The 22306-nt window shown below is 41.1% G+C and overlaps 1 protein-coding gene across 2 annotated transcripts in view; it reads right to left on the bottom strand.

Moving 5' to 3' along the window:
• arvcfa (ARVCF delta catenin family member a) overlaps positions 1-21206 on the bottom strand; it is a 23537-nt gene extending 2331 nt beyond the window's left edge. The window contains exons 1-15 of one of the 2 annotated variants that reach the window (XM_088435805.1): positions 21164-21206; positions 20696-20770; positions 18332-18451; positions 13145-13318; positions 9219-9772; positions 8650-9128; positions 7712-7895; positions 7477-7594; positions 5354-5525; positions 4489-4506; positions 2577-2704; positions 2361-2511; positions 1293-1485; positions 1065-1176; positions 228-333 (exon numbers count right to left, since the gene is read on the bottom strand). In XM_088435805.1, the coding sequence (XP_088291931.1) occupies positions 228-333; positions 1065-1176; positions 1293-1485; positions 2361-2511; positions 2577-2704; positions 4489-4506; positions 5354-5525; positions 7477-7594; positions 7712-7895; positions 8650-9128; positions 9219-9772; positions 13145-13318; positions 18332-18352 (2410 nt within the window). In that variant the 5' untranslated portion in view covers positions 18353-18451; positions 20696-20770; positions 21164-21206. Of the gene's footprint in view, positions 1-227; positions 334-1064; positions 1177-1292; positions 1486-2360; positions 2512-2576; positions 2705-4488; positions 4507-5353; positions 5526-7476; positions 7595-7711; positions 7896-8649; positions 9129-9218; positions 9773-13144; positions 13319-18331; positions 18452-20695; positions 20810-21163 lie in introns of those variants that run through there. The other variant, XM_088435806.1, reaches the window with a different exon arrangement.
• Between the last annotated feature and the right edge of the window lie 1100 nt (positions 21207-22306).

Here is a 22306-nt window from a genome sequence, read left to right as displayed (position 1 = left end):
CACCTCGGAACTTTTTAGAATGCAGGAAGGCAGGCCCGTCTCCTGCGCTGACACATCCGCGCGCCGATAACCTTGACGACGTGGCGTTGCTTTCGCGCCTTCCTTAACGAATTGAGCCCTCGCTGCTCTGTTTGAATGCGGTTTTCTCGACGCCCGTTTGGCTTCGATGGACAATTATCAAGTCATATTTGAAATGCATGAAAAACCTTGCGCAAATGTTTTCCGACCTTGCGATTTGTCCATGAGAGGCAACGTGATGTCGTCGCCGCCGCCGCCGCCGCCGCCGCTTTGCTTCACACTCTTCGATTTTTTGGGCGCTCCGCTCGCTGTCGGCTTTGGAACACAGTTGAGGAAATTGTCAGAAAAATGCAATTTTGCATTCACTTGGAGATAAACAGTATTATTTATGCCAACTGTTTTTGTGAGAAAATGCATAATATGTGTCAATATAAACTATATATAACTGTATATATATGTATATGTACATGTATATGTATATTTATGTACATGTACATGTATATGTATATTTATGTACATGTACATGTATATGTATATTTATGTACATGTACATATATATATATATATATATATATATATATATATATATATATATATATATATATATATATATATATGTACATGTACATATATATATTTATATATAAAAAATATATATATATATATATATAAAATATATATAAAAAAAAAAAAAAATATATATATATATATATATATATATATATATATATATATATATATATATATATATATATATATATATATATATGTGTACATATATATTTATATATAAAAATATATATATATATAAAAAAAAATATATATATATATATATATAAATATATATATAAAAAATATATATATATGTAACTGACAACTTATATATAACAAAACAAAAATAAAACATGTATATGTAACTATAACTTTATATATATATCTATAAACATATCTCTCTCTCTCTCTCTCTCTCTCTATATATATATATATATATATATATATATAAATATATATATATAAATAAACTGGTCTCGACTTGCATTGAATACCTTAAAGTGGCTTTTGTTCCAGCCCGCCTTGTTGAGAGCATTCCTCAGGTCCTTGTAGCCCCATATGGTCTGAAGCACGTGGGAGGCGGCCCTGGTTTCACGTGTTGATTGGCTGAAGACAAAAAAAATAGAAAATACAAGGAGAGATCGTATCACCTGGCTAAAAGGAATAAAGTCATGAAAAATAGTGTTGGAAAACGGGGAAGCGGGCGGAACTTTGCAGCTCACCTTGATCTGCTGATGGCCACAAGTTTTTGGACGGCGTGTCCGTGGATGAGCGCCCTTGCGTTCTCCTGGCTGTCGCTGATGATCTCGTGAATGGTGTTGAGGAGCGACACCACCGTGTCGCCTTCCAGGTTTTTTGCTGGTCGCTGCTGGCCGCACGGCAGGTTGGCCACCAGGTCCCTCAGAGCGTAGCTGCCTGAGGGCCAATTCAGTGCAAGTATTATTAAATATTATTACTATATTATTATCTCATTGAATTCATAAGACAGATTTTTTAAAAATATTTTCAATATTCCAGACGATTAATCACAAAATCTTAATTTCATTTCTTTTGTTTGATTTTATTTTTTGTGTTTTATGTCATGTTTGGCTAAAAAAAGGATCTAAAATTGGCAGGTAACTATATTAATAATAAACCAAAATAATCACTGACGTTAGGAAATTAAGCACTAAACTAATCAATTACTTTATGTAATTAGGGACTAAAATAATTGATTCATTTATGTACTAATGTACAAAAGTAACTGATTATGTGAGGAACTCATTCACTCCCAAAAGCGTTTTTATACTTTTTTTTTTTTTGTTTTTTTTAAGAATACAGGTGTTAATTGCCTTTTTTAATTAAATTACATAGTCTCCTCAGTTTCTTTAAGATGATATGTTTACTGGGGATTTTAAGTATCAAAAGTGGTGTCAGTAGTTGGTATCGATATGTGCGACTATTAAGAGTTCTTGGTATGAGTCTGGGAAAAAAAAAAAAAGTGGTATGCAAGATTCCAAACAAATTTTTGAGGACTGGTATGTGATTGGTGGGGGTTGCGTGTCCAGTGAATGAACAAGTTGTGTTCTTGGATCAGTTATTGTTCTTTTTTTAACTCATTCCAACATCCTGTATAAAAGCCAAGATTTATGTTCAATATTTATTACGTACAGCACCCATTTTACGGCCGAAGATGCTTTTTAAAGTGCTCTATAAATAAAGCTGAGTTAGACGCACCTCCGCTTAAGTCAACGGAACGTCTGCTGCAGACATAAACTAAATCCCGACGGTGAAAATCTGCCAGCGGTTACCGATCAGATCTTTGTTGCGTCTGTCCATGGCCAGGTTCCGGAGAGCGATGGCCGCCGCTCGCACCACTTTGTCGGCGTCGGAGCGCAGCAGTTCCACCAGGATGGGCAGACCTTTCTCTTTTCGCACGGTGGCTCGAATGTAGCTGGACCACTATGAGGACAGAGAGTTGGATTGGAGGCGGTTGGTTGGCTGGCGGCGAGCGAGCGTCCACTCACGGTCCAGTGTCCGGCGGCGAGGTTCTGCAGGGCTCCGGCCGCAGCCTCCAAGGTGTTGGCGTTGTGACTGCAGCCCAGCAGAGACAGGTAAAGCCTCACCACCTCGGGCTGGTATAACATCTTCAAGCCTGTGATGTCAAATCGTCTTGAGCGCTGAGTCATTGAATCAAAAGTCTGCACACCCCTGCTCAAGTGCCTGATTTTTCCACCATGAATGTAACTTCAGCACAAGTTTACTGGAAAAATAAATTGGGAAAAAAAGCCTACTAGAGCAGCTAAAGTTGAATTGAGGTTATTATTACAGGTTGAACACAGGTTTGAAATGGTAAAGTAAGCAAAATTGTCATTTATATGAGGGGGTGCACACTTTTGCAATCACATTATGCTTTTTTTTTTTTTTCAACTTTTCGTGACTTGTTTTTTTTGGAACTTCTTCAATCCGAAAGACATTGTAATACATTTTACACACGTTCAATTCCAGGTACCTATATTTATTTTTGTATTTATTTATACTGTACTTTAGTCCATTACGCAAAGTACTTAGTTACCTAATTGATTACTTTAGTGCTAGATTCATTTAGCCATTTCTAGACGCTCCTTTGGCCAAAATAAATAAATAAATGAAAGAGAAATAAAATAACATACAAGTTGAATGTCTAGACTCCAGGTGAGCTTTGATTGGCCACGAACTGTGAAAGCGACTGTGACGTCATTTTCGTTCAAAAGTATTGTAAAATGGCAGCCGTCTGAGATGTTTTGTAAACAAGCTGAATTTAGAGCTTATTTTACACAAATGCAATATTACCTCATTCAATTCTGAAGGCGTGTTTATACATCTTATTTGCAGCCCCCCCCCCCCCCCCCCCCCCGAAATATTAGCGTATGGATTAGTCTTAAAATAGTCTGCAATGAATGAGTTAATCTGAAAACTCTGTTCAAACTGACATTTTTTTATCCCTTGTGCGGAATTTTGTCCATTTTGATCTGTACATCAAACACATTTCACATAAAAGCTAAAGCATTGAGAGAAGACGCTAGGGAGCTGAAATTTCACCCAGGTGATGACGACATGTCAAATTCCAACATGGCACAACCACTTTTTTCTCACACCACCAGTAGTGTGCCATACCTTGGCTAAAATACTGAGAGAATGATGTGGAAAAAAAAATGACCCAAAAATGGTCACCTTGTGCCGTATTTTGTCCAATCCTTTGATCTTTACATCAAAATGCATTTCACATCAATGGGAAAGCATTGAAAGAAGAAAATGACCCCCAAAATGGTCAAAATACTGCATGAGGGACAAAAAATAACAAAGATAATATTTGTTTTGACTTTCCCTTCCTAACATAAGTGATTTTTTTTTCTGTTCCTGATCACAAACAAAAGAGAAACCCTGAAGGAGGTAATAATCTTGGCACGAGGAGGTTATCTTAGTCCGCCATCCGCGAGTAATAAGCTTCTGGTTGCTTGCCAAAAGTGCTTAATAGTGCAACACGCTTGATTTGGATCGACTGGCTGCGGCGCGGGCCCACATCCGCACTCATCTCTCCCCGGCCGCGTCCGAAGCCCGACGCGAGAAAAAAAAAAATCTTCGGACGCCGCCGGGGTGGAAACGGCGTTATATCGACGGGGATAGTGGCCCTCTTTGAGCAGCCGGGTGGTTCCGTCGCAGTAATGCGAGTGTCCTCGAGCGGGGCAGGTGCTGACGCGTGGACTTGCATTTCAACGAGTCGCCCCCGGCGGCTCGCCGCGGCGCCGTGCATACAAAGCAAACAAGCCGCCCAGTCCCAGCGTCATCCACTGGACAAACCATAGATCATCTCATTTGTGTGTGTTCAGGAATCGTAATAATCCCCCTTCCGCACACGCGGAGAAAATAAAGTCAAAGAAACAAAAAGCAGTTACTGACCATGGCTGAACCACTCCTCTGAAGAACGTGGCGGGGAAGGGAAAAGACAAAAAAAAAAAAAGACAAATGTGAGCGTGATTAAAGCGGACACAAAACACACAAGTAACTTTCGGTATTTATGTGCCTTAATTAAAATACACGTTTATTGACGGTATGTTTTATCATCGGTTTCCCCCATCATTAACAAATCTAATTTTGTCTGACCTCTATCAAGATGGAGGACGGGCACACATTAACAAAATGACTATAGACCGAGGAAAAAAAAAAATGTTGGCTGCACTCCAAATTTCTCAGCATCAGACTGGCAATTCAGCCAAGCTTTCATTTTTGCTAGCGGTACAACGATTAATCGGCAGCTAATTGATCATCAAATTATCTCAAGATTATTTTTTTGTTCATCGATTAATCATTGAGACCTAAATTGTTCAAAGTTTCAGCCTCTTGACAGTTTACATTCTCAGATTTGTTTACTCCACGGTCTGTCATGATGTTGAATCAAAATGAAACATCGGTTATGAAATTTTCTCAAAAGCTACTAATCAAACCAACACTGTAAAAACAATAGGGCATAATCTGCAGTGCAATGAAAATATAATATGACTGTCTGTCTGCATGTGTTGCTGCACCATTTGTCTCCTCCGCAAAGATATATTTAATGAAAAACAAATGAGATGTGCCCCATAACAATGGCGAGCCTATAAGAAGGTGCTGGCTTGTAAAGTAAAGTGGAAAAACAATTGAGATGTGCCCCATAATAATGGCGAGCCTATAATAAGGTGCCGGCTTGTAAAGTAAAGCGGAAAAACAAATGAGATGTGCCCCATAATAATGGCGAGCCTATAAGGAGGTGCCCGTTTGCCCCCACCTTTGGGCCGTTTGCCTCCAAAGCAATCGGGCTCGCTGTTCTTCTTCCGGTGCGGCGCCATGGACTTCACGAGCTGCGTGACGTGGGGCTCCTGCAGGCACTCCACGCCGGCCACCTCCTTGTGCACGTGGTAGGAAAGGTTTCGCAGGATGCACACGCAGTTTTCCACCGACTGAACGCAAGTAAGGGACAAGAAGGACTCGTTAAGCCTCGTCAATGAAATGTGTCGTTAATTTGCATTCCTGCAGCGCGGCGATAGCGTGCGGGCGCGCGTGCCGAGCGTATTGCACTTGGCAGCTTTGGCGCATAGTCTCAATTAACTTGATGGAGTGTGACGCTTTAATGACACATAAAAGTAATGCTTCCTGACTTGGAGCCAATAGGATTTTAACATTTGCTCCCCCCACCCCCCTCCGGTGGCTGCATCCAAAACAACATCACCGCAATGAGATGTGACACTTCCTGCCCCCTCCGAGCTTCTTCATCCGTGTTCTGACATCAACTTCCATCATTTGCCAGCCAGCTAGTAACGCAGCGAATGTCCACATGGATGCAGAGCTCCGTTCCGAAACTCGCAGCGCCGGCGGCAAGTCGGCCGGTGACCCCGCGGAGCCAGCAAATGCTCATTTTTGTTATCCATTAGAGTCACAGGTGAGCTGGAGCCTAACCCGGCTGGCTTTTGGCGAGAGAAGTTGGACGGGCCGCCAACCGCAGGGCACATCTAAACAAACAAGCAGTCACGCTCTCGTTCACGTTTAAGAACAATTTACAGGCACCGGTGAATCCGAAATGACTTTTGGCAGGAGAAGTGGAATACGACCTGGACTGGTTGCCAATCGCCTGCAGTGCCACATATAGACAAAGCACTCAAGCTTACTGTCACACCTAGAAAATACTTCTGAGTCTTCAATGAACCAACGCTGATATTCGGTGTGTGAAGTGGGATCCACTCAAGACTAGCCGCCAGCTAATCACAGGACATAGACAGGCATCATGGATGGGTTATTTAGTCTTCAATAAACCTCACCTATGGTGACAGAAGCTGAACAAAGCCAAGATTATTTTGGTAAAAGAAGTGGGGTACACCCATGACTGTTTACCAGCAAATCGCATAGTACAACGAGATAAACAAGTCACACTTCCTTTCACACCACTGGACAAACTTCAGTGCAACTTAGTTTTGGTGAGAGAAGATGGGCAAATCCCAAACTGGTCATTAGCTGATCACAGGGTACCGCTTGACAAACTACAAGCATTCACAGTGAAATTCACACCTATAAAAATGCGAAGACACCAAAAGTCCTTAAATGACATTTGGTGAGAGAAGTGGGGCACATCCTGGACCGGTCACCATCTGATCACAAGTCACACAAAGAACTAGTCACACTGAGTTTCATACTAAAGGAAACTGTGAAGGGTTCAATGACTAAACTAACTTTTGGTGAGAGAAATGGGGTACACCGTGGAAGACTTAACAGCCAATGGCAGTGTGCAGCTAAAATAAAAACTAAAAAAAACAAAACAACTAAGGATTATTATGAGACTTGAATGTGAAATTGGTAAGAGAAGTGGGATACACCCTTGACAGGTCACCGGACAATTGCAGGACATAGAGACAAAGCCACACTAATGTTCATATATGGAGAATATACTGTAGAGGGCTTCAATGACACTAAATGCACTTTTGGCGAGAGATACGGGGTACACCCCAGATTGGCGCCAGCCAAAGTTTGACAAACCAAAAGCATTCATACTTAAATCCACACCAGCGGACAATTTCGATTCCTCGATAGATTGAAGTTGACTTTTGGTGAGAGAAGTGGGGTCCAAAACAAGTTACAAGGATATTTGTACGTAAAATTTTGATAGCTCGGAATTATAGATAGCTAAGCACCGGGTTTTGCTATCTGGACAATACTGTCTTTATTTCAATTCATCTAGTAATCGCAAAGGCAACCAATACTAGCTACCGATACTCGAGGAAAAACAAATTCTGCCGTCAAGTAAGTCTTCAATAGAAGCTGACTGATGTTGATTTTAAATATCATAAATATTTTGCAATATAGAGTGCTCAAGAGAGAATATTTGCACCGGTACTAAACGAAAGTATTTTGCGGACCGACCTTGTTGTCCGTGTCTTTGTTGAGCACAGCCGAATGGAGGGCGTGCAGGAGCGCATCCACGAGCCCTTCGCACTCCCTCAGCCGCTGTCTGGCCTCGGCTCCGTCCGAGCTGACGTTCCTACGGCAACGACATCGTTTTTCATCAAAAGCGCTCCCCTCACGGAAAAAAAAAGACATCTATTACAAAAATTTGAACAGCCGCCTTTCAATTATGGCCGACGGCTGCCAAGGTTACCGCAGACATCCGGACGTGTTCTTGAAGACGGTGGTCCACTCGGCGCTGTGCCGCTTGGACGGGTCGCCGGCTTCTCTCCTCCAGCCCGAGTGGGGGATGATGATTTCTTCATTGAGCGTTTGCAGGCCGTGGTTGATGACCGTCATCTTTAGCGGCTCGTGTGATGATAGGTTCCAAAGAGTGCCTGCAGGGGGCGTCCAAGAACACAATGAAACTGGGGGGGAGCGCTTTAATATTATTCTTATTTAGTGTTTCCAGCGCATTTGTTCATTTTTATCTTTTTTTTTAACGCCTTTCTGTTAGTTTTGTTTTTATTTTTTCATTAGTTTTAATTCAGCGAGCATGTTTGAACTTATTTGCTACGACGGTACGTTCGCCACTTGCAGATGTATAACCAGAAGCAGTTTGGTAAAACAATGCGGGATGGACAGTAATAAAACCTTAAAAAAATACTAAAGACAACGCTTTCTCATATAATTTAAAATATTGGTATAAGATACGGGAATACCTTTTGGCATGAGGCTAAAAAATATGTTGGCTTTAGTATTTACAGTACAAGTATGTTCAAACGTATGAAATACAATCGGACATAATTGCAGGCTCAATACTAAAAACTAGAGTATCTACTAGAGTACTAGAGCAACTAATAGTATTTTTCCTCCATAATGCCACAGGCTAAAATTCTGGATGCCCATAACGATAAAAACATTAAAAATGATTACTTATGCCATTTTTAGCGTATTGGTTTAATGCAGGCCAAATGCTAAAGTAAAAAAAAAAAAAAAATATATATATATATATATATATATATATATATATATATATATATATATATATATAAAATCAATAAATGAATACAGCATTGAGAAGTCATCCCATGGAATTATAAAAAAAAAAAAATGCTACGGTTATAGCATTTAGCTAACATGAAAGCATACCCGTGACTAACTCTTTGACCTCCATGCTGCTGGTCTTCCTCAGGAGTCGGACCAGAGCCTGGATCCCCTCGCAGTTCTTGATGGCCATTTTGTTGTTGTGGTCCTTCCCGTAGGATATGTTCCGCAAGGCTCCGCAGGCCTTGCGGTGGACTTCGGCTTTGGGGTGGTCCAGCAGGTCCACCAGCATAGGCACCCCGTTGAGCTGCCGCACTTCCTGCTTGATGCGGTCGTTCTCGTAGCACAGGTGCTGCAGGTAGGCGGCGGCGTTGGACTTGACCGGGTCCATGGGGTGGCCCAGCATGGAGATGACCTCGTGGAGGTTGGGGTCCCTCCAGCGGGGGTCCCTGCGGATGCTGTCCAGGCTCACCATGCTGCTGCGCTTGTGCGGGAACTGCAGGGTCTGCGCTCGGCACATGGCCTGGAAAAACGGGTTCAGGTTGCCCTCCAGCTGGGCCATGAAGGCGTCGTCGTAACCGCTTCTGGAGAAACGGAAGAATGGATGACGTGAACTAATGTTCATCCCTTTTTTTTTTTTTTAAATTAAGAGCAAACCAATTGGAAAATGCAACCTGGTTCTGGAGGGCTCCCTGAGGAGCTCCATGGTGGTAATGGGCCTGAAGTTGTGAAGCCCTCCCAAGGTGGCGTAAGTCGCCGCCGGGTGGTCGTTCCTCACGTCCGCGGGGTTAACAGACTGATCCCCGAGTCCGTCGTCGCCAGTCGGGCTGGCGAATCCCGCCGGGGCGTAGCTGTCCCTCAGGAAGGGCAACGTGAAGTGCGCCCCCGGCTGGAAGTTCTTGCTCGGCCAGTAGCCGTGGATCGCGCTGCTGCCGCGGGACAGGCTGCCGTAGCCGGGGCGCAAATCCCCCCCGGGGGGTCTGTATCCCTCCGGCAGGGCGTAAACGCGGCTCTGGTTGTCCGGGTTGACCGGCTGAGGATCGCCGGGATGAAGAACCGGCTGAAGGGCTGTTGGGGTGGGTGCGTGAGAAGGTTCTGCGTCGGGAGGTTGCTCTTCTGCAGGGTTTTGTTTTTCTTCAACTCTGACGAGCGCATCTGACGGTTGAGAGTTCTCTGGCTGCGATTCGCCGGGCGTTTGGACAACTTCCGGATCTGCAGCCTTCAACTCCTTGAAAAAGAAAAATGTTACCGCTGCATAAAATCAGAGGTGGGAAAACTGTGGCCCGTGGGCCACGTACGGCCCACGTAACCCTATATCATCAGGATATAATATAATATTATATATATATATATATATATATATATATATATATATATATATATATATATATATATATATATATATATATATATATATATAATTACATTATCATCAGTCTTTTATTGTTTGTAATAACTAAAAACAAACTAAATCACAATGATTATTTTTAATTCAAAATGATTCTTTTATTAAATATTTTTGTCAATAATACAATAAAGGAACAACAATATTATATAAATGGTTTAAACATTTACTGTAAATTACTGACATCTTATTTTAAAAAGTGGTCAAATAAACCATTAAGATGAGCAGTGTTTTCTTGATGAAATATGGATTATTCCTTCATTCATCCAGTATAAATTATTCAAATATATCGTATTAAATACTATTGTTTGACAATTATACAATAAACTAATACTTTTTTTCTTTTTAAAGAAATATAAATTAAATATGCTTTCATGAAATAGTTTTGTCAATAATACATGTGTGTTAATTAATATCTTACATTCCATAATTGTTTTAAACATCTCTTGTAAATAATACAATAAAATAATTATTATTCAATATATTGCATGGCATAAAGGGTTTAAATGTTTGTTGTAGATAAAAGAGAATAAAATAAAGACTTTATGGGTGAATTTAACGTTTTAAAAATAACTCTTGATCTAGTGTTGAATAATATTTGCAAAATAAATGACCAAAGTATTCATTATTTTATGCAAACTAACAATTTAAAGTATTCTTTGTAATATATGAGAAAATGTTAAAACATATAACATTTCGCATCAATGCATTTTTAATGAATAATAGCAAATGTATTCTAAATAATGAAATATTTGAAAGATGTTATATTTCATTTCATAGCAATAACATCAAACTTTAAAAAAAATGACAGTTAATTCCAGCGCTCCTTTCCGCATGGATATTATATACGAATTGTATGTTATTTCTTTATTTACGAGCATTCCCTATTGTCCGTTTAAAAATTGTAATCGGTCCCACGGCGCGGCTCCAAACATCTCGCCCGCCTCGACTTTCCAGGCGGCGTCGGAACCTTCGAGGCGTAGCGTAAGCTCCATCTTATTTCCCAACGCGACCATCACATCTCATCATCTTCCCTCGCTTAAGGCGTGCTAGCGTTAATTAAGGAGACCCTCTCGGCTGCCAAGGAGTAATGACCCCATCTTAATTGAAAATAAGTTTATGTTTGAGCCTAATGAAAATGTCGAGGTCCGGCCGAAGCGCCTGAGACGATGAAAACGAGCGGACGGGTCGGCTTGGAGGTTTCCGTTGAATTTACGGTATTAATGGAAGCTCCGTCGGATTTGTCTAGTTTGATTTCCGATGTCGCCGGGCACCGACTGAAGTTCGCCTGAAGACGAGTTGTTGACGCCCTTAAAAATCCCGCTTGAGGTTGAGCAGCTCACGAGTCAATCGTCTCGCCGCTTTAATCGGAACTGGTAAGAACGTTAATGGACGTTTAATACAGGTTACCTTTTCGTCCGCGCTCGGTGAATATTCATTAGGCGATCTTCATGAATGCATAATGGGCGTCATGAAGATGGAAAGAGTCCATTGTATGTGTGAATGTGTCAAGTAGGACTTCATAATAACAGCGGGTAATGGAAGGAAACTATTCATCACTCGCGATTTGATGAGACCCGGGGAACTCTCGCCAGTCTGTCAGTGAGGCGGTGAGTGAGTGAGGAGTTAGCGGGGGAGTCCGTGTTTGAGTCGCCTTCTCGGTCATTCGGTGGGCGAGTCGTGAGTGAGTGAGTGCGTGAGTGAGTGAGTGAGTGAGTGAGTGAGTGAGTGAGTGAGTCACTATCAGTCAGTCAGATTGAGTGAGTTAGTGAGCAATTAGGTGAGTGAGTGAGTGAGTCATTGTACCACTCAGTCAGAGTGAGTGAGTGAGTGAGTGAGTCACTATTAGTCAGATGTGAGGAGGTAATTAAATGAGTGTGTGAGTGAGTGAGTGAGTCACTATCAGTCAGTCACAATGAGTGCATTATTAAGCAATTAAATGAGCGAGTGAGTGAGTCACAGTACCAGTCAGTCAGTCAGAGTGAGAGAGTGAGTGAGTAAGTCACTGTACCAGTCAGTCCGAGTGAGTGAGTGAGTCACTATTAGTCAGAAGTGAGAAAGCAATTAAATGAGTGAGTGAGTCACGATCAGACAGTCACAATGAGTGAGTTAGTAAGCAATTAAGTGAGTGAGTCACTGTACTTGTCAGTCAGAATGAGTAAGTGAGTCACTATTAGTGAGAAGTGAGTAAGCAATTAAATGAGTAAGTCACACAGTCAGTCAGAATGAATGACTTAGTAAGCAACTAACTGAGTGAGTGACTCATTGTTATTCAGTCAGTCAGAGTGAGTGAGTGAGTAAGTCACTGTACCAGTCAGTCCGAGTGAGTGAGTGAGTGAGTGAGTGAGTGAGTCACTATTAGTCAGAAGTGAGTAAGCAATTAAATGAGTGAATGAGTCACGATCAGACAGTCACAATGAGTGAGTTAGTAAGCAATTAAGTGGGTGAGTCACTGTACTTGTCAGTCAGAGTGAGTGAGTAAGTGAGTCACTATTAGTGAGAAGTGAGTAAGCAATTAAATGAGTGAGTCACACAGACAGTCAGAATGAGTGACTTAGTAAGCAACTAACTGAGTGAGTGACTCATTGTTATTCAGTCAGTCAGAGTGAGTGAGTGAGTGAGTGAGTGTTAGAATAATTGTATATATGTTATCCCGGATTTGTTTTCTGCAATAAGTATATTGGTAGGTTAGTATGGAAGAATTTACGCGTCTCAAGCATCTGTAAAAAAAAAAACAAACGAAAACAAAAAAAGACACAGGTGCCGTGATCCAACCAAAGGGCAAAAGCAGAACGGTTTCTAAGGAAGAAGATAGCAGTATGGACTCGCAAACTGCATTCCCCACTATCATAAACTGATTGTATACATTGTTGCCAGATCTCTCCCCCAACCCTTTAGGGCAGCTACGACTTTTGTGCCTAGGGCCAACCCAAATGAATAAATGAGGAACGATGAGGATCTGTAACCAGACTGGAAGGAGATCTGAGAACGTCAGGTTCCTGTCCGCTCTCCTCGTGAAAAAAAGACCCTAGTTGTCTTCCTTCCTGTTTGTTGTTTATTAAATGTTCCAGGTTGTCTGAACCTGACAGTGAGTGAGTGAGTGAGTGAGTGAGTGAGTGAGTGAGTGAGTGAGTGAGTGAGTGAGTGAGTGAGTGAGTGAGTGAGTGAGTGAGTGAGCGAGTGAGCGAGTCACACCTCTGTGTCCGTCTGCAGAGGCGTGTCCGCCTCGGTGGAGCTGTCATTGGTGGACGTTATGGCGGAGGCGACGGACGTGTCCACTTCATCGCTGGTGGCGGCTGGCAGCTCCACCGCCGCGTGTTTCACCTCTTGCGAGGGTGACAATGCAGGAGGCCCCTCTGAGCTCTGCTCCTAAACACCACACACACAAACACACAGACACACACACCAACAGTTGAGGGATGACAGCTCAGCAGCATTTGAACATTCCCTGTCAGCACAAACCCATTTTGCAATCGGACCACTAAACATTGGAAAGTGGCGTTCTTCCTTTGAGAAGAATAACAAGCCATCACTGAACTTCATACCGACGGTGGAGAAAACGTGTCCTTTCTCTGCACTTTGCCAAACTTTGCGCACTCATTCTACTGAGCACATTTCTCTTGTTTTGATAGCAACTCAAAATGACAGGCGACGTCTTGTGGGCTGCACAAAAAGAACACTAATAATTGTACAAAAGAAACACACACACACACACACACACACAAAAGATCGGCAACTAAGTGGAGAAGGATATTCAGGTGAGTGAGTGAGTGAGTGAGTGAGTGAGTGAGTGAGTGAGTGAGTGAGTGAGTGAGTCAACTAGTTAGCTACAGTAATAAGCAAATCGGTGAGTGATTAAGTGGAGATGAACGTTCAGGTGAGTGAGTGAGTGAGTGAGTGAGTGAGTGAGTGAGTGAGTGAGTGAGTGAGTGAGTGAGTGAGTGAGTGAGTGAGTGAGAGTGAGTGAGGCAACTAGTTAGCTACAGTAATAAGCAAATCGGTGAGTGATTAAGTGGAGATGAACGTTCAGGTGAGTGAGTGAGTGAGTGAGTGAGTGAGTGAGTGAGTGAGTGAGTGAGTGAGTGAGTCAACTAGTTAGCTACAGTAATTAGCAAATCGGTGAGTGTCAGAATGACTGAATGTGTGAATGAGTGAGTTAGCAAATCAGGCTGACTGAATGAATCCTCTCAGAATGAGTGAGTGAGTGAGTTAAACAACTACTGAGCTAATTAGTGAATCAGTGGGTGATTTAGTGTGAGTGTGAGTGAGTGAGTTAGCAAATAAGGCAGAAGGAGTTCATTAGCAATTGAGGAAGTGAATGAGTGACTGAGCCAAATAATTAGCGAGTCACTGAGTGATTTAGTCAAAATGACTGAGTGTGTGTGTGAATGAGTTAGCAAATCAGGCAGAAAGAATTAATTAGGGATTCAGTCAGAATGACTGAGTGAGTGAGTTACTGTAGTTAGCAAGTCAGTGAATGAGTCATCTAGTGAGATAATTGGTGAATCAATGAGCAATTGGGTCAATCAGAATGACTGAGTGAGTGTGAGTGAATGAGTTAGCAAATCAGCGAGTATGACTGCGACTCTGGCATCGTTTGTCTTCAACGTCAACCGACTCGGCCCTGTTTCTGGGGCTAAATGTGAAAGTTTTTTCAACCAAGCAGAAGAGGATTTTGTGCTTTATTGCGGCTGAAGGCCCATGAAATAGAATTTCAATTCAAACGGCTGAGAGGGGAGGAAAATAATAATTAAAGCCTCGTGAGGATTCAGACTTGTTTCCAGTGCATTTAACGTGCTGCACTGAGAATTTGGATTTCAAATGAACTTTGGCTTTTCTCCCTTTTTGACATCTTGAATTTTGGCCTGTTTTCCTGCCGTTTCCCCTCGCCCTTTCACCATCATTTTACCGCCAAATAAGATGCATAATGCGCCCTGAAAATCCTGTTAAATCAATGTTAATTGCAGTTGTCACTTACTTCCGCGGCGCGCGTGCGAGAAAACTTCTTTGCTGCACTAACGAGTTAATCCGTATCTGATTATCTGTTACACTCATTTCACTCTTGACAGCCTTTTGATTGCATCCATTGAAAATCCGGGACAAATGATCCATGACACCATTACGGGGGATGATTAAATGTTAGTAAATGTGGAGTGTAAGACATCGTTTCCCAAACAAATGTGAAAAGAAATAACACCTGACAGCTCCGGAAGAAATATGCTGCATTGATTTTATATTAGGGGTTGGTGTAATTCATCCAGTAGGTGGAGCTGTGGTGGAAAAAATATTAAAAGGTTCTCATTTGTTTATACATGGATTTTAGATTGTATACTGGTAAGTACGTGCCAATAGGTTGGCATTTTCAAAGGGTTGGCATTTTTTTTTCAGGCGCTTTGGTTATTTTTTTCAGTCTTAGACTAACCTGTAACCTGTAGAAACACTGTTAAAAAAAATATATTTTTTTTTAAATAAGAACAAGGGATTTAATATTTGGATTCTTGGGGAAAAACATGTAAAAATATGTTTTTTATATGTTTAAATTGCAATATTGAGGGAGTGCAGGGAGTAATCATAATTATATTATTTTCCAAAATCGCCCTGGTGTTTTCCCTACTTGTATTTTTTTTTTTTTGCAGTCAGATTGTGAGCGATCATCTCGACCTATTTGGCCGGGCAAGTTGCGCTTTTTAGTGACGCTGCAGTGACTTATTTGAATAAGCTTTGACTCAGAGCCGTCCCGGCGTCCCCTCGGGGCTTTGACTCATCAGACCGAAGGGACGGCGACAAGCGGGGGCCCCCTTGTCTGTCCGGACGCCACGGCCTCTGCGATCCTCCATCGAGCTGTCTACAGTGAACGCAACATCACATTTGCAATCAAACACCCCTCTGGAGTTGTTCGGGGGTCACTGTTACGTGACCTTTTCCATCTCCACATTTGGGATGAGGACATGAGAGGCTCTTGTGTAAGAAGAAGCCAGAGCTCTCGTGTCCTTTTTTTTTTTTTTTTTTGTTCTTGTCATGCAGCAGAGTGAAGTTGGGCACTTCAGAGCCACAGAGCGAGGGAGAAAACCAGAGAGGGATTGCAATTGGTGGACTTGATTAGCTTTTCGCCATTTTATCTACACGCTCGCGTACTCCATCGCGCCTCCGTCCATAGAACTGATGGATTTCACATAAAACTCCATGTGGCCAATGGGATTTTTTTTTCCCCTCCATGACCAGCTCCAGTCAGTTTTTTTTTTTTTTTCTTCCCTGGGAGCAAGGCTCACATAGAACAAATGCAGTCTCATTATAAAGCTTCACATTCAGCCATTTGTTTTCTGGAGCTTGTCCTCATTTAGGTCGCAGCAGTGCTGGAGTCTATCACAGGTCACTGGCCAATCACAAGGGCACATCCCATTGGCAAAAAAAAAAAAATGGGCTTGTTTTGTAAATTATTATGAATTACTGTTGGCTTTTAACTAGGAAAGTCCCCATATTTTTGAATCTCGTTATATTATAATCAAGCCTTTTTCCAACAAAGCTATTTCGCATCAAAGGGAAAGCATTGAAAAAAGACATCAGGGAGCTGAAATTTCGCCCGGATGCTGACGTGTCTAATTTCAACATGGCACGACCGCTTAGTTATCACACTACCATGTGACATCCCTTGGCTAAAATACTGCGAAAATAAAGTCGAAGAAAATGACCAAAAAATGATCACAACAAAACACGAGAATTGAAATCAGTTTCAGCCGAAATAACATTCACGGCTAGTGAAAAAAATGACTGACCAACGATAATGCTAAGGACGGGAAAATTCTGAAGATTTTTACTGAATCCAGCTGCACAAAGTCAATTAGATAGAATTTTAGTATGCAGCTCAAGGGCATGGCGAACTCATAAAAAGCTCCAACTCAACATAAATCCTGAAGAAAAGAAAAAAAAAAAAAAGAAAAAAACAGGCTTATTAGCTTGAACATCGTGTCATTGTTCATCATACTCAAACGTGATGATGTCACAACTCGTTTCCCGGCATTCGACGTACACAAGCCACACGGAAAAAATGCGGAAATGAACAGGGACCCTGAACGCCTCGCATGCTCATCAAGCTCCCATATAATAAACCAAAAGGTGAATTCAAAAAAATGAAAAAATGCATAACATTAACATTATATGAATAATGATGAAAGATGCCTTTGCAATTCTAAAATAATATAAAAACTAGTGATAATCATGATGACGATAAAACAGAAACAAAAGCAATGAAAATAAAAATCCATCGAACAGGATCAGTCAAAGGTTTGAAAAAAATTTTTGCCTCCCAAAAGTAAATATTCTCTATGAAGCAGGCCTATTATTATTAGTTTTCCATTCATATATTTTCTATTTGTATTTTACGTTTATTAACATTGTACAATAAAAAAATACATTTAGAAATGTGTGCAATTACTTTGGGAATGAATCATCAATAATTTAGCCAATTTCATAACTATAATATCTGTGTGGTTTTCTTGCACTTAAAAAAAAATAAATAAATAATATTAATAATAAAATTGTCCTGACCCAATCTTTCTTTATCGATTTTGATCAGCTGATAATGTTGTGATCAGGTCTGATTTCCCATCATGCGATCCATCATCTGCTCATCCCAACTAACGTCTCAAATTTAGAATCTCGAGGTGTTTCCAAACTTTTGACTGGTACTGCATATCCTCCTGAGAGCCAGCCTTTTCTTTTGCGTCCACTTTGTCTCAGCAAGCCAGCAAAGTTCATTACATGCCACCCAAACACATTAAATATCACTGAAAAGGCCATGATGTCCTCGACTGAGGACACTAGGACTTAGTCGCCTCAAAAACATACACACCTAAAACAAATGAACACAAATGAGTCTCAGGAGGATATAATACAGAAAAAAAAAAATTAAATGGACTTTTAATAACTAAAAAATACCAATAACGGACGAAAGTCACAATAGGGCCAACGTGCTGTACTGGAAAAAATATTCCAGATGATTTTCTCCACTCAAAGTTACATTTTGTTGCCTCCCCTCAAATAGTTAAATGCTGCATGGTCACATTTAATGCGATACATCATGGCAGCACGCTCGCCACAATGTGTTCACACTATTATATTGCCTCCTTTCCATCCCTCCACAACATAACACAAACATCAGCACCTTGATCAGCCTATACCTCTATATTCTCACACACACACACACACACGCGCACACACACTTGATGAAGATGTGAGCATCATGCCCTCCTCCTCCTCCTCATGCAACACAAGGAGACTGCACCGAACGGCAGGCAATTGACGCCTCCTGCATGACAGCCGCACAATGCAGGAGGCAGACGAGCGTACACACACACACGCAAACACACACACGCACGCACGGACCTCTTTGACTTGTGCAGGCATGGTGGAACCTCCTTCCGCTCTCCCTTACGGATTGATGCACGAGGTGCTTCCTCCTCCTCCTCCTCCTCTTCCTCCTTGGCTCCTCTGCCTAATTTCTGCCTGTGAGCATGTGAGGCAGTTCAAACATCATCCAGAGCATGCACACACACACGCACACACACACCCTCCCTCTCTGCTGCGCACCCTCCCTCAACCTCAGCAAGCACACACACTTTGCAGGCAGGCGCAAAGGCATGCACACATTTTGTCCGACACAAACGTGGAAGAAGGGGGGGGGGGGGCTAGGGGGGACACCCCCCCCTCCCCCATTTGACGAGAGCTGCAGTTAATGTGCGCGCTATTAGCAAGGTGCTGAATCCACAGTGTGGAATGGCTCAGGGTGTGTGGGAGAAAAAAAAAAAAAAAAAAAAACGCCCTGCAATCTGTACACACACATAGGAGCAATCAAACTCACACGCAGATTTTTTTTCCACACACACTTCCCGAAGGGCTAGCAAGCAGATGCAGCTGGCGCCCGGGAGATGCCCGCTCTAGTTTGCTTGCGAGGCAGCGCCGATCAGGATGGCAACAAACGCAACTTGCACCATACTTGTACTCCACTCGTCGCAATTTTTTTTTTTTTTGTCTGAATGGCAATTTGTGTCAGCACTTTAAAAATGGCCCATTAGCTTAATGCTAACGTATAATGCAGTGTGTTTCAACTGTTTATTGCAACGGCCACCCCAGGAAAGAGAAAATCTTTCACACACCCCCCCCCCCCCCCCGCCACAGTGACTATAAATAAAATCATTATCTATATAAATAAATTGTATTTTTTATCAATTTTCAAAAAAATGCTAACGACGTTTTACAACTATGTAGGTTACAAATTAGTCTGAAACCGAAAGAAAAAAAAAAACAGTGCATCAAAGTGCCTGAAATAAAACAAATACGTCAATCCTCATCCAAACCATAAACATTTTTGTCCAACCGAAACCTTTTGATGTTGAAAAAAAAATCTAATCGATAATTAATTCAATCAGGAACATTAACACAGGAGCACCAATATCTTAAACATTTAAATCTGGAAAAAAAGGTATAGACTTTAACAATGAATGCTACTACACCACCTGGTGGCGTGGATGTGCAATCACACTTTAAACCACAAAAGCACAGCCTGTTCCCCAGGGTCATTCGTGCCCCCCTCGAAACCCAACTACACAAGGGGGCGCCCCACTATTTGAGAAGAACTGATGTCATGAAAAATACTTAACATCTTACTGGTTAGTGGGGATTTTCCATACAAGATTTTTCAGGCTAATACTCACCTCTAGATTTGAGCAGTAATCGATACTGATACAATGTAACGATACCACTAGTAATTTTGACACAAAAAATACTCAAATTAAAAAAAAAAGTGACATTATTTTTAAAGAAAGACCTATTATTATATCCTATAAGAGACAACCTATTCACTTGTGTCCACTATGGTGGACAATTGTTTTTGGTCTATATCTTTTGACTGATTGGAGCTACTCTACCAAGTCCTAGTATACTCAGTAGAGGACATCCTGGACTTTCCAGTGATGTCTCAAATGTCTGAGTGGCGAATAAAGGAAGCCCTAACAAACGTTTTTTTTTCTTTGCTATCCTAGAATAACATATAATCTGTAGCGTTTAAACAATCTTATTAACGTTCAGATTTTTTTTTAATGACTACAAATGATACTTCTTTGCAGAGGACAGTTGAGGAAGCCTAAAATATTTTCTTCTTCTTGTGGGGGCAGAGCAGAAATACATATGCACTACAACTCACTGGATGATAAATTCCACTGGAATTTGTCCAAAAATGCAAACAATTACAAAAAAAAAATAATAATCCAACCCGGTAACCAGCAACCTTTGAGAAAAGATGTCAAACTCTATACTGTATGTGCTGCCTTTCTCTGTGATTCAGGGCCAAACAAATTCCTTTGTACACGCACAAAATGCACTTTGGCTTCTTGCGCGTCTTCTTTTCCTTTTACTGAGCTGACAAAATACAGATAATTGGCTGCGCTTTGCCTTTTGTTGCTCGCAGTCGGCACCGCGCTTATCGTTATCATCATCTGGGCCATCGTAACATATCCATTTGATTAAAAAAAAAAAAAGAAAAAAAAGCACATTAGGATTTGATCTATTCAGTGGTGGTGGCTGTTGAGTTTTGGGAGACTTAAGTGACTTCATCCATCTCAAAAAACACCATTAGGCTGCAAAATAATATACAAAAAAAGGCTATATCCTGTCATCATTTGTGGCATTCAAGAGGTAGTTTGCATATTTGAGGCTGAATACCATTACTATGAATATCAAAATTTGTTTTACCTGATGGGCCATGCTGAACAGCTTCTGTTGAAGGGGATTTGTGGAGAGCTTGCAGATCATATTGTTGGAGTTGGACTGATTGGCCATTGGAGAATTTACAAAAAAAAAAAAAAATAATAATAATAATAAGAAGAAGAAAAGTATACAAAACAAGTTTCATTTATATCATTTTTCAATCATTCACTCTTATCACAAGTTGTTACAGGTAATATCAACAAATAAATAAAAACATTTCATTAAAAACAATGAATAAAACATCGATATTTTCAAAATGCTAATCTTTACTCGTTTCACGTTTCATTTTAAGCTAGCACAAACAATCGAAATATTACGTCCACGCCCCTCAACTTCGATCAAATTACGGGTTGTTTTGCGTAATATATGTGGATTAAGCACGACTACTATATCTCTTTTTGATACATTATGAAACTTTTTGAATAAATAATTTAAAAAGAACGACCAATTTACAGGTGCAGCTGCCACAAAGTTGCGTCCACTAGTATATGACGTCATCAACAAGCAACGTGACCAATGCTAGCAAAACACTACCACGACTTCATTTCTTCAACAAATGTTGAATTTTAGATGATTGAATACATAATAAATCAAACAAACAAAATAACTTTCCCGCACACACAAAATAAACACACCCCAACTGCACAATAAAATTTTTCCCTCTTATTTTTTTATGAAGCCAATGCACATTAATGAAAAATGAACATTAATGAAAAAATAATGAATAAAATGTAATGCATTCGGTTATAGTCAAATTTAAAACAAATTTTCCTGTAGATAGATAGAAAGATAGATAGATAGATAGCTAGTATTAAGCTAATTAGCTAGCTACCTATCATGTTAACTAATGTGACAGACAGACAGACAGACAGACAGACAGACAGACAGATAGATAGATAGATAGATAGATAGATAGATAGATAGATAGATAGATAGATAGATAGATAGATAGATAGTTGACATATTTCATAAGGTGTCAGGTGTAACAGGTGCATGAAAAAATCCTGACTCGCTACAGCATCATAGTGCATATCGCCAATTGAAAGGCGATGAAAAGCCCACACAAATTCTGCAGGGTCTTTCGCAATCGTTTCTTTCCTGTGGACTCAGTGCAGATTTTTGGCCTAATTACCAACACACACACACACACACAATGCCCAGCTCTGCTGTGCTCAGGCTGGCATGAACAACTGACTGACTCCAGTGAACACACACACACACACACACACACACACACACACACACACACACACACACACACACACACGCACAGAGTGAGTGTGCACTTTCATATGAGGTTTCTTTTGCATATTAACACGGCAGAAGGTCACAGTTGGCCTTGAACGCACCGAAAGGTCTCCTTGTATCTTTTTTTTCCCCCCCTCTGGGGTTTCTATAAACTTTTTGGATCTTTTTGCTGTTAATTGCTTTGATTGGATCAACAGCGTCGAAACCAAAGGATTTTTTTTTAATGCAGCTGAGTGTTGACTGGTTGGGGAAGAGGAGGAGATGCAGGGAAATGGAAAATGACAATCAAGCATATCAATGAGCCCTGAGCAAAACAGTCAGCCTCCAAAATCTAGGTCAGAGAGAGGC

The sequence above is a fragment of the Hippichthys cyanospilos genome, chromosome 15, assembly GCF_059441005.1.
Source record: "Hippichthys cyanospilos isolate Australia breed blue-spotted pipefish chromosome 15, RoL_Hcya_1.0, whole genome shotgun sequence".
NCBI classification, from domain to species: Eukaryota; Metazoa; Chordata; class Actinopteri; order Syngnathiformes; family Syngnathidae; genus Hippichthys; species Hippichthys cyanospilos.
The sequence above is the reverse complement of the archived record's forward strand: the minus strand, read 5'-3'. Positions and strand labels throughout refer to the sequence as shown.